The sequence below is a fragment of the Zonotrichia leucophrys genome, chromosome 3 (genome assembly GCF_028769735.1).
Source record: "Zonotrichia leucophrys gambelii isolate GWCS_2022_RI chromosome 3, RI_Zleu_2.0, whole genome shotgun sequence".
Taxonomy (NCBI): domain Eukaryota; kingdom Metazoa; phylum Chordata; class Aves; order Passeriformes; family Passerellidae; genus Zonotrichia; species Zonotrichia leucophrys.
Genome location: NC_088172.1, coordinates 28,467,265 through 28,479,267, shown reverse-complemented (window position 1 = coordinate 28,479,267; position 12,003 = coordinate 28,467,265). Strand labels below are relative to the sequence as shown.

Genomic DNA, 12,003 nt, shown 5'->3' with positions numbered 1-12,003 from the left:
GGCCGTGCCCGGAGCGGCGGCCGGGCAGGGTCGGGGCGGAGCGCAGCGAGGCGGCCGCCGCGTCCACGGGGGGTGCAAGGGGGCCGGGGCTCCCTCCCGGAGCACAGGGAGCTGCTGCGCCTGGTGCCCTGAAAGCTCTGTCACAGCTCTGACTAGGGCAGCTTTGCATCTCCTCGCTGTCTATTTGCTGGCGCAAACAACGCAGAAGCCATTTGTTTCTATTAAACACTGCCTACCTTCAGCAAGTCTGAAACTTTCGGAATAATTAAAGACTTCTAGGAAACTCTTGTTTCAGGGACTTCCCTAAGTGCTTCATTTAATGAAGCAAATATGTAGTGGACTCAGCATAATAGAGATGGTTTCGTTCCTGGTGATGCTGCTTCTTTCATGTGTAGCTGTGGCTTTTAGTCCTTAGCAACTCTTGAGCTTGTTTTACCTTGCCTTAAGCTTGGTTAAGACACTGGGAGTATTTCACAGGTTGTGTGGAATTATATTCTCCAGGCATTTCTAATCCAGACATGGTCTGAAGGTAACAAATGTCTAAACGCTGGGTACCTGCCTCTGAGAGGCACCTCTGCAAGACGGAGTCGAGCCCCTTCACTGGGGGTTATCCAGTTCTCATCTTCCAGCTGAGTTGTCTAATACTTAGGAATCCTTGTCATGCTTAGGCAAACTCTGCTATTACTGGGGGCTTATTTTCTTCCAAAAATGTGTATTTTTAACTCATGTTTCTTTGTAAATAATGCCCCTACAAGTAATTAAACAGAAGGATGCTCTTGGTTTTCTACATGATCTGTCATAAACTGAGAGGGTTTGAGATGCTGGAGGCAGGCAGGTCTGGTCATGCACAGAAGCTCTTGACACTTCCAAGAACCTTAAATGAATATCCCTGAAATATTAAAGTGTCTTCAGGACTAGGAAGAAGCAGCTGATGCAAGGCATCCTGAATGATGCCATGTAAATAATGCTTTAGGTAGCTAATGTGCAGGTCAAGGTCTTAAACCCTAAATGTATAGATTCTTTAGGTTAGCCAAAGATTCATCTTCCTTTACTTCTCTTTAACATTTTCAGTGATATATTAAAAGCAATTCATGTGTGGAGGAAGTGAGTCTCTACTGAAAGCAGTCAGAAAAAGATACTGAGAAGATCTGTAGCTGAAATAACCATTTTGTAGGGATTTTTTTTTTTTTTATTCTAATTCTTTTCAATCATAGCGTCCCCTAGGGCATGACAAAGGGTGTTCCAGAAGTTATGGGAAAAAATGAACATATTGATCTGTGAGATGGCATTCACAGAAGAAGTAATTATTTTCTAATCCTTCTTTTTTGTTTGTTTCTTTAAACTATACATTTTAATAATGAAAACATACTTAACTGATGTTTAAGTATCTACATCATACCTATCTTTACCCACAGCTTACAGGTCTGAAAGTTACAGTAGACCTGATCACCTAGATAAGGCAGTTCTTTCCCATCACAAACCAAGAACAGTTTTAACTGGATCCTTGTCGCAGTCTCAAGCTGTGGAAATGCTTTGCATAATTAATTTTAGAAATGTTACATTCTCATAATCTCCTTAAGTTTAGAATCATGTAAGTTGAAACTAGTGCTAACAGATGAGACAAGTTTCTTGCTGCAGTGGTGATAGATTTTAGGAATGTTTTTTTGTACACATGCTTGTTATAACAAATAAGGTAAAATCCAAGCTGTAGGGTTGTTGAATTTCTGGATTCTACAATATACACTACTTAATTCCTTAACATTTTTATAGCAGGAATGCCATTTTTCCCCCTTTGTATAGCATTTTTACTATTATTAAAGTGAAATATTTTATGCTACTTATTTATTGTTTTAAAATAAAACTAACAAGAAAAGAGACAAGAATGATGTTAATGTCTCAGCAATGTCCTGTTGAATGTTTTCCGTTATCATATTTTCTCAGTTTACTGTGACTTTTCAAACTTTTTTCTTTTTACCCCATTACATATTTTTAGGCTGGATGAGGCAGCAGTGAAGGTGGAGGGGAAGGAGCAGGCAGACATGCTGTGGGACCAGGATTGTGCTGCAGTCTGGTGGTAACACAGCTCTGCCAGCTCATTTCCCTGGCTGGCCCCACATGTGGTGCCATGTGATCTCAGGGCTGTCTAATTCCCTCATGATCATCACGTGTCTTTCTGCTCCCTTTGATCCACCAAAGCAATGAACTTTTCTGTGGCTTTGCCTCTCTCAGTATTTGTGAGTACTTCTTCAGGTGCCACAGCAAGGGAGCAAAACTCTGCCTCCAGACAATGATTAAGGGTATTGAAATACCCCACTTGAAGAATATCCCAAGACAACTTTCTCCAACAGATAACCAGAATTAATTACCTAGGCAATTATGACACTGACACTAGAAGGAAAGCTGCTCTCTTCAGCATTCTACACCTCTAGGAATTCTTTGTAGGTTCAGGCATCAGACTGCTGAATGCCTCTTGAGGTGCCCTGGAATACCCTCTTGTGCCTTCAAGCTGCTGTTCTAAGATAACACAGGTCTGCTGCACATTCCAAGTCACATTAACCAAGCTCCCATGGATATCTGGGATTCCTTACAATACCCAGAATTGTGGACAAGTGAATTCAGCAATTCAGCTTTAAATGTCTATTAACAGTTCATGGTGCTCTAATCAGACTGTGGCACCTGATCAAACTCACCCCACAGAAAACATTCAGTGGCCGCTGCATCACACTCCTCAGGCTTAATTTACCAGGGATGAGATTCAGCTGCGTGAGCTTCTAATGCCACCAGAGATGTCCCTGCACATCCTGCCTGCAGATTACACTACAGAAGGGTTTGGATTTTCCATCGGTCTTGTGTCAGTGCCATCCAGGTGCCCTGGATAACCTATGGCATCTCAGATGTCACTAGACAACCTACATATAAGCAAGTACAGCCTTAGTTTTCTGAAATGGGAGCTTAAACACCTAGCTTAAACTTACAGGTACCTGTATTTAGGTGTGCTCATCTCCCAGGAATCTCAGCTCTAACACTCTAACAGAGCTCTTTTTAGTTGTGATATTGGTATCAGCATTGTTGTGATACTCCATGCATAAGACTTATTTGGAACTGCTTCAGTTTGCTTCAGTGCCAGAGTTATGCATTGTTAAAAATTTAGTTGCGATTTTCATTGTTTCTTGAACACGCATATGGACTGGATATACCTCATTTCAGTCCTTGCTTTTGATCCTGTGAATTGGAACAAGAATGGTTGGAATTCTGCATACTGGTTTTCTTTTTTACTTTTTTCAGCAGCGATGCTACAAAGCAATAAGAATGTGTCTTTCTACGGTTGCTGTCAAGGTTCTGATCAGCAAATCCCGCACTCACTGTTTTCCATGGCTAAGGGACACGGTCTGCCACGGGGCGAGAAAATTACCCTCCTCCACCAAGGCTGCAGGAAGAACTCCTGCATTCCTGAGTTCACATGAAGACCATGGAGAATGACGCCACAGCTGCCTGACGGACACTCCTGACGGACAGACAGGCTGTGTCCGGACACAGGCCGGGCCCTGCGGAGAGGGCTCACGGCCGCCCCGGCTCCGGCCCTCTCCCCCCATGCCGACTCCCAGCAGCGCCGGGACCGCGGGCAGCGCCCAGGGACGAGGCGGCAGCGGAGCTGCTTCGCTGTGAGCTGCGGAGCCAGCGGACCTCGCTGTCCCGCGGGCTTGCTCTGCTTCCCCCGTTCTCCCCGGTGTGAGGCAGGGGCAGGGCCGCAGTGACAGGCCGCCCTCCCCGCCGGCTCCGCACGCCGCCGGGTGAGGCCGAGCCGGCGGAAGCGCCTCGCCTTCCGCTTCCTCTCTGCCCGGGAAGAGGCGGGCGCGGCTGCGGCCATGCAGGTCTCCAGCCTCAACGAGGTGAAGATCTACAGCCTGAGCGCCGGCAGGAGCCTCCCGGAGGTGAGGGCGGCGTGGGGAACAGGCCCGGCCCGGCCCGGCCCGGGTCCTGCGGCGGGAGCCGGACCGGCGCGGTGCCGGCGCGGGGGCCCAGCACCGGCCCGGCCCGGCCTGGCTGGGCTGCCCCGGTCCATGTGCGCTTGTGTTGGGATCGTTACCGGGAAACAGCTCTGAGTGCTTCATACATTAGATATGCATTTAAATGAGTGTAGATATGCAGTTTAAATGAGTGAACCTCTGGCTGCGGCGGTGCTAGTGCACAGACCCGTAAGCAGCACGATCTTGTGCGTTTTCTTGATGTGGAATGGTTAAGTTTATCATTGGAAGGGAAAGTGGATGATAATTAGGAAAAAAAAAAAAGAATTAGCGGCCTAAATGTCTTATGTTTCAAATGGTTGGATAAACTTTGATTCTCGGGTTCCTGTGTGAATAATGAGCTCAAGAGTGATGTATGCCTTTGCTTGCAGTGGCTCTCTGACAGGAAGAAAAGAGCTTTGCAGAAGAAAGATGTGGGTGAGTTTTCCCCTCGCACTCGGCTACTCCACATACATAACGTGCAGGCCCAGAGGAGACTCCTCACTGACTGATACACAGAAGTTATCCCTAAGTCATAACATAAAAACTACAGAATTAAACTGCAGATAGTTATTGTGACTTCTCATATAGCTTCACCTGAACACTGTATCACCAGTGGTGTTTTAAATTTTAGACATTAAATATTTGGGTTGTGGATTGTAACAGAAACATGATGGATGAATTCCATCTTGTCCCTTACATTAAAATCAGACAATAAACTTCTTTGTGATGCTGTGCTAATCTTAGGGAGCAGGACTACATCATTTTAGCCTGAGCTTCTTACACAAAATAAAAAAGGCTATTTGGATTCACAGGAAGTGTTATACAAGAAACTTAACCAAGAAAAAAATGGGTAGAGGTAATGGGGTATGGAATACCTTATATACAAGGCCTTAATTGTGACAGTGTGCAATGAGTATTTGCTACTATGTTGTATAATGATTTGTTACGCAGTTACATGGCAGTTCTAATTTATTTTTTCACAGGGGTAGTCTGCTTCTCAGGGTTAGCAGACTGTGTTAAACTGCTTATAATGTGGTACTTAAAATATCTGTAAAGGATATTCCCTGTACTCAATTAACTCAACATGCTTCCTTAGGAAACGGTTACAATTTTTTAGACTGATAGAATTGTGCTAATTCTACAATTTTTTTTCTTTACAGATATCCGTAGAAGAATTGAACTTATTCAAGACTTTGAAATGCCCACTATTAGCACAAAGATTAAGGTATCAAGAGATGGACAGTATATTATGGCAGTTGGTGAGTTAACAAACAGTCTCTCTAAGAGAGGCCAAAAGTCCTAGGTAATCTTGGGTGCAGTGACTGAGTGTTTCAGGTAGAATTGTTAAGAGTTCATTTTAAAGTGTGGAAATTAACATTCTGCTGGAAACATACTCTTAACATGTGATAGAAAAGCTGTCTTGAGAGTGGTGCTGTGGAACACTTCTCTTTAGAATACATACATTCTTAGAATCATAGAATGATTTGGGTTGGAAGGCACTATTGAAGATCATCTAATCCAACTCCCCTGCTGCCAAGGTTTATAATACAAATAAAAAATTAATAAAACAAATCCATCTATAATACAGTTATATGTTAAGTTCTGAATTACTTTTAGTGTATGTATGTTAAATAACTTCTGAACATCATTGTTTGAGTATTGTTTTATAGGAGGAGGATAATCTGCATTTTGTGACTGTCAAAATGGGATCCAAACATGAGTACTTTAATAGGTGTTAATAACATAAAGAGCCTTGATCTTTCAGATTTACTGGAAGGTGTTGCTAGATTCTGTAGGACATATCTGGTAGCTAGGAGAACCTGCATACTAGTAGGGTGCTTACAGAAACCAGGCTGTAAGGTTGTGTTACTTAGAGGTGTGTTCTTCTTGTCATAGAGACTATGGGAAGGTCAGAAGACTTATAGTAAAGCCTGTATATCTAAGACATTATACTTGAAAAAATGCTTTTGCATTATCTTTTTGTTTAACTTTTTATTTAATCAAACATCCAATTACTCTTTCAGGAACTTACAAGCCCAGGGTTCGCTGTTTTGATACCTATCAGTTATCCCAGAAATTTGAAAGATGCTTAGATTCCGAAGGTTAGTACAAGCCATGGCTGTTGGTACATAATAGTACATGTTAGTACATGTCTGTCATACATAATTCAGGTTGGACTCCAGCAGAAATTCTGCTCTCTGTGCTGAGGAGACGGAATGAACTTCAGGGGAATGCAGGAATCTAGAGTAAAACCATCTAGTCTTCATCTCTGAATTTTCCCCTTTATTCTGATTTCAAAGTTCTTTCCTTGCCTGGAAAAGAGGGTGTGAGTGATGTAAAATTTACCTTGAGGCAGAAAGTCTGGGGCTCAGAGAGTGAATGTGGCTGAAGTCTGTGTTCTGTTTGGTGAATGTGACAAAGGTTCAGTGGCTGGCTGGTGGCAAGATCTCCCTTCTTACCTGTTCTGTGAAGCAGGAAGATGGGAGAACACACTGTGGGTTGCTCTGTTTTCTCTCTGGAGCCCAGGTCAGTAGGTGAGTTACAGAGTAAAGTGAACTTCTGGGAGGGGGGTGTCGGTTTGTTTGTTTGCTGGTTTGGTTTTCTGTTTGTTCTCTGGAAACAAATACTTAGGGTAGATGGTAGCATGGCCAAGGCCCTAATTGCACCTTATTTGCTACTAATTTGGTGGGAGAACAACTATGGTGAGGAAAATAGGGAGCCATCTAGACAATGGGAAAGGGAGAATCATCTGGCAGTTAGAGGAGGGCAGGAGCTGCTACAGCTCTGAGCTTTTAGGGTGCTTAAATTTCAGTAATTAGAAGGTTATTTTTTTTTGTTTAGTTGGTTTTTGGGTTTTTTTTTTGCGGGAGGGGGGTGGTGGCAGGGGCGGTGGGTGTGTTGTTATTTCAGGTTTTTCTGTTTGAAGACTGATGACTGAAAGCTGGGATGTAGGGGTGACCAAAACAATAAGGAGATGAGCACATTCATTACAGAAGAATTGAACTGGTTGAACTTTGATGTGTGTGAAAGTGATGCAAGAAATAAAAATCTTAATAAGAGCATGGAGGTGTTTTTGTGCTCTCTGCCTCAGGACTACAAGAAGTCATGTAGGGTGAAGGAACAGTGTTAGGCAGGGTTTCAGAGAAGCTGGGGAGAGGAACGTATGGCAAGAGTGAAACCCTCTTTAAAAGAGTAGAAGTCATTGTAATTATAAATGCTTGCTGCTAATTAAAGTAAATTTTTTTGAATTGGCATCTTGGTAGACTGCAGAAGTATGTTTAATTTGAAGTCTAGCATAGAGTCACTTCAGGTAACTTTAAATGAGTTATCTCATTTAAATAGAACTAATTTAGCTGAAGCAGCTACTCCCTAATGTTCCCAACTCAGCTCAATTAAAACTAGGCAAAGTTCAATATGGTAGTGTTCAACACGTGTAGTAGCTTTCACATTTGTGATTTTTTTTTGAGCCTTAACTTCTTTTGTGAAAGTACTTACCCCTTGGAAGGACTGCATGTGCAAGTTTATGCATATATGTCCAAACTCTTAAATTTTTTATCATCTTTGATGGATTACCAAGCTCCATGGACCACACACTTACTGAAAACCATTTGATTAGACATTTCCCACACCGATAAACTCGTGGTTGAGCATTGTGTTGAGGAATGTGTCAAGTATACAAGAACAATAAAAAGATTACAGGATGCTTCATATGTTTCTAAAGTTTTAGAAAACTACTTATTGTTTTGTAAATCAAGTTACATAATTAGAGATCTTGCTAAAGATTAATGCCTGCATTATGCATTGACACCTGTGGGGAATACTTACATGACTAAAGATTAGCATGAGTTTAAATGTTTTCAGGATTATGCCAATGTTTGCAAATAACTGCTTGCTTAGTTGACTCAAAATTCTCTTCCTCTCTCTTCTAGTGGTTACATTTGAGATTTTATCAGATGATTACTCAAAGGTATGTTTAATAGTTTTCAGTGTATAAATAAAAGAATTGTTTAGTATGTATATTAAAATGTATTTTCATATATAGTAAAGGCAGTCCATCAACACAGCTTTTGGATGAAAAATGTTTTTTTAAAAACAGCAAACAGGGTAAACATTTTAGCACCTTTAAAATTTTGTTTTCTTTGTGTCTTTGTACTATAATTTACTTTACAACTTTTAAAGTCTTTTGTCTGTTGGAGAGAAAAGCCTCAAATAGTGATCTATCCTACAAGCAAAATAATGTGAAAAATGGAATTAACTGTTCTTTCTGAGCTAACATTTAGTCACAATCCCTTGTGCCAAGTGATGCACACGTACATTGTTTTTGGAAGGTGAGATAGCTATGAGTAAATTAGCAACCTGATTTGTCATTGTTGTTATAGACATGACGATAAGCATATGAAGCAAAAATTGTGGAGAGAAGTAATATCTTTTTTCTTTAGTTTTATTTTTAAATGAAGTGCTGTACCTGAAGGAATCACCCAAGTGTTTATTTTACGCTTTTTTTTCTGTGAAAAGACCTTACCATTTCAGGTACAGGATTGTTTTAATAAATACTGCTCTTTGATCAGAGGCACAATCATCTAGCCTTGTAGCTTTTTTTGCATTTTTCCTGTGAGATTTCCAAGGAAGTGCATGAATTCAAGTAGCAGAATGTAATGGCTGATACTTCACAGTAGCTTCCCACTTGTCTGTCTAGTGGAAGATGTTTCTGGCTCTACATTCCAAATAGTCATTTGGGAGACTGAGGAACATGCTGTCTTCCCAAATGTTTCTGACTGGTTATGAACAGAAAGATGTGTGTGTTTTCAGCTGAAATGGGTGCTATATTTCAGGCTGAAGCCCTACTTTTTCAACTTCATGTAATCTTTATGTTTTCAGTTTTATTTTACTAAAACTTAAGAAATCATCAGAAAGAAAAATAAACTTCAAGTGGCTGCCATAGTGTTGTGGACATGTTAGAAAGAGGGAACGATATTCGAGAAATTACACTTGAAATTTTTAGAATCATAGAAGTATTGATTGGAATGGGTCTTTTAAAATATCATTTTAATGCTTGAACATTTCTGTCAAAATCCACAGGGATGATGGTTCCAAAGATTTACTGAATAAATTGTTGCAATTCTGCTCTATCTTGTCATAAAGAATTTTTAGTTCCTGCCCAGGAAAATCTTGAGTTTTTACTGTTGCTATTGGAAAGAGGGATTTTTTTTGTCCTGGATTCTGTCCCTTGTCAGTCTTGGTAGCCCTCTTGGTGCTCTCAGCATCCTTTCATAGCCAGGGAAAATAGTGTCTCTCCAAATCTGTTCCTGCCATCCCTTTAAGGCTTCTTTGAGGCTTATTTGCATTTTCATAGTGAGAGCACCTTTTTTCTTTCATACAGATGAGTATGAATCTGTATGAAAGAAAAGGCCAGTTACATTTCTCTGCCTTTCTAAGTTTTAGGTTTAAAAGTATTAGACTTGGACTAAGTTTTAGGCTTGGGAGAGAGTGTAGTGTATTTTTTCCCTCAGCCTTTTGCCAGGAGACCTGTATTTCCACATAATGTTTTTGCCACACACCAGTGCCAATGCATTTGCTACTGTTAGTTGTAGTTTTCTGGTGAGGACCAAAATTAATTTAGTAAGAAGAAATGACAAACACAATTTACAGTGAGCTGTATTCACTACTAATGGAAGAGAACATTAATATATTCAAGTCTAATATTATAGAAATTTGTGTTTAAATAGAAAATTATTAGCGGTAAGACAGTTATACAGATTTATAAATAAAGATGACAGATTTAAAGTAACTTTAAATAAAACTCAACTTAAACTTTAAATTTAACTTTAAACTTAAAAGTCACCTCACTTCCCTGAGTTTCTCATCCTTATTTTTATTGCTAGCTACGTAATTCAGCAGTAGAAAATTTTAGATATTTGCTGTGTACTGTTTTTAGAAGATGCATGTACTACACAGGCTAAACTAAAGTATCACTTCTCTAATCCAAGCTAAATAGTGATGAGGTCAGAGACGAAGGTTTGGCAGGGGTTATAATGCATGGCATGAGTTTGGGCCAGGCCAGCTGTTCCTCCATTGCTCAGTGCCATAGTTTGAGGTGCAGCACGTGATGGGGGTGATCCTGTCTCTGGGTATCCCTTCCTGTGGGTATGTGCCATGTTAACCTGCCATAAGGAGTGTAACAGCAGAACCTGGCCTATTTTATTTACTGGGGTAGGTTGAGCTCTCTAGTAATGCCTCCCTGTAGGTTTTTCCAGGAGTGAGATGTTTGTTTAAGTTTCAGAAAAAAAACAATGTTCTTATTCAGTTGGCAAAGAACAAAAATGTAGAAAGATCACTGGTGTCATTTACTGGAATGCTGCTGTGCATCAGGATGTGTAGCTCATCTGCCTAGTCCATGTGAATGTACTGGTGTCTGCAAAGCTTTGTACCTGGAAGAAATCACTAACTGCAGTGTCTTGAAGGAAGTAGAAATGTTAATTTTGGTGCAACAGAGTGTGAAATAACTGTGCTGCTTCTGACTGCACAGTCACTTTCAGGGTGTCTCATTTACTCCTGTGAATATTCATATAATGTATATTAACAAAACTCTGCCGTGGCTAGTGAGAATGAAGCACTAGTTGATTCTGTCATTTTAGTAGAAATTGTTTGAATAAGTTGTGATAAGCCTTCATGAGTTTGAACAAAAAGAATCACTGAAGTTTGTGCTAAAAGACAAGTTGGAGAGATACTTGTCTGTTTCTGTATATTTCAGTGCTTTCTATTTTATTTTCAGATTGTCTTCTTGCAGTGTGGCAGATTTGTGGAGTTTCATTCACAACATGGCCATTACTACAAGACAAGAATACCAAAATTTGGTAGAGATTTCTCTTACCACTACCCATCATGTGACCTGTATTTCGTAGGAGCAAGGTATTAAGTGGACTATTTTGTTTCAGTTTTGTTAGCAGTGTTTTCCAATAATAAAATAAACATTAAAATATTAGAGAATTAAAAAGCAGAAAAAGTGACAATTCCTTCTAAAATAATAAGGGAAATGGTGAAGGGTGGAAAATGTGGGAAGATTAAAATTAGTTCAGTTTCCCATGCTATTTTTAAGCTGGTTTTTTATTCTTAAACCATGTATATCATGTATTTGCAAATTTGTATTCAAAACTGCAGGTCAGTGCATTGTTTTTAAAAGTGTTTAGCATTTAAGGAAAATTAAATAACTTCCTATCCTGGTTGGTGTTTTATTGCTGTGAAGTGTGAGTTAAATCACATAATTGGGTTTCTGAAAAGACATGGTAAAAATAAAATTAGATTCTTAGGGTTTCAAGCAAAGTAAGTAGAAATTCAAGATGTAACTTAAATCACAGGAAATTAAAAGGTCTTGAGAAATGAGTTAATGCATCTTTTGCCTGGAAAAATAGTAATTGGTAGGATATTGAAGTATAATGAATAAATGGTGAACATGCACATTTTTCTCTGTATTTTGAACACCAGAGTATATATTTATGTCATTGTAAATTGTGAATTCTGAAAATTGTATATTTGAAATTAGACTGTGAATAAGAATCTTTACAATGCCTCCAAATTTACAGCAGTGTTTTTCAGTATTAGTTAGACACAAGAGTAATTTTGGGTTTTTCTTTTGTAGTTCTGAAGTGTACAGGCTGAATCTGGAACAAGGAAGATTTCTGAACTCCCTGCAAACCGAAGCTTCGTAAGTTCTGTGTAATGCATGACCTCTCTTCTTTCCACCAGGTGGGAGCAGACTCCTAGCATGCTCACCACCAGTACTGAAAGCTGCCCAAATGCTTTGCACAGTTGAAAGTGAGCATATGCTGAGTCTGACTCTCATTTCATTTTATGTTCTGTAATTTTTTTGTTCTAGTTTTTATGTTTAATTGAATTTTCTTTTGTGGATGTTTTAAAATTGCTTAATATGGACTAAATAGGTATTATATAACTTGATCTTAAGAGCATTTCATTAAAACTTTGCCATTATTACTCAATT

The 12,003-nt window shown here is 39.8% G+C and overlaps 1 protein-coding gene across 1 annotated transcript in view; it reads left to right on the top strand.

The window, feature by feature from the left end:
* Window positions 1–3,817: 3,817 nt before the first annotated feature.
* Window positions 3,818–12,003, top strand: part of NOL10 (nucleolar protein 10) — a 49,225-nt gene continuing 41,039 nt past the window's right edge. Inside the window, exons 1-7 of the mRNA XM_064707718.1 lie at window positions 3,818–3,932; window positions 4,397–4,442; window positions 5,168–5,266; window positions 6,032–6,109; window positions 7,937–7,974; window positions 10,780–10,916; window positions 11,644–11,709. Of these exons, the coding sequence (XP_064563788.1) occupies window positions 3,867–3,932; window positions 4,397–4,442; window positions 5,168–5,266; window positions 6,032–6,109; window positions 7,937–7,974; window positions 10,780–10,916; window positions 11,644–11,709 (530 nt within the window). The 5' untranslated portion in view covers window positions 3,818–3,866. The remainder of the gene's footprint in view (window positions 3,933–4,396; window positions 4,443–5,167; window positions 5,267–6,031; window positions 6,110–7,936; window positions 7,975–10,779; window positions 10,917–11,643; window positions 11,710–12,003) is intronic.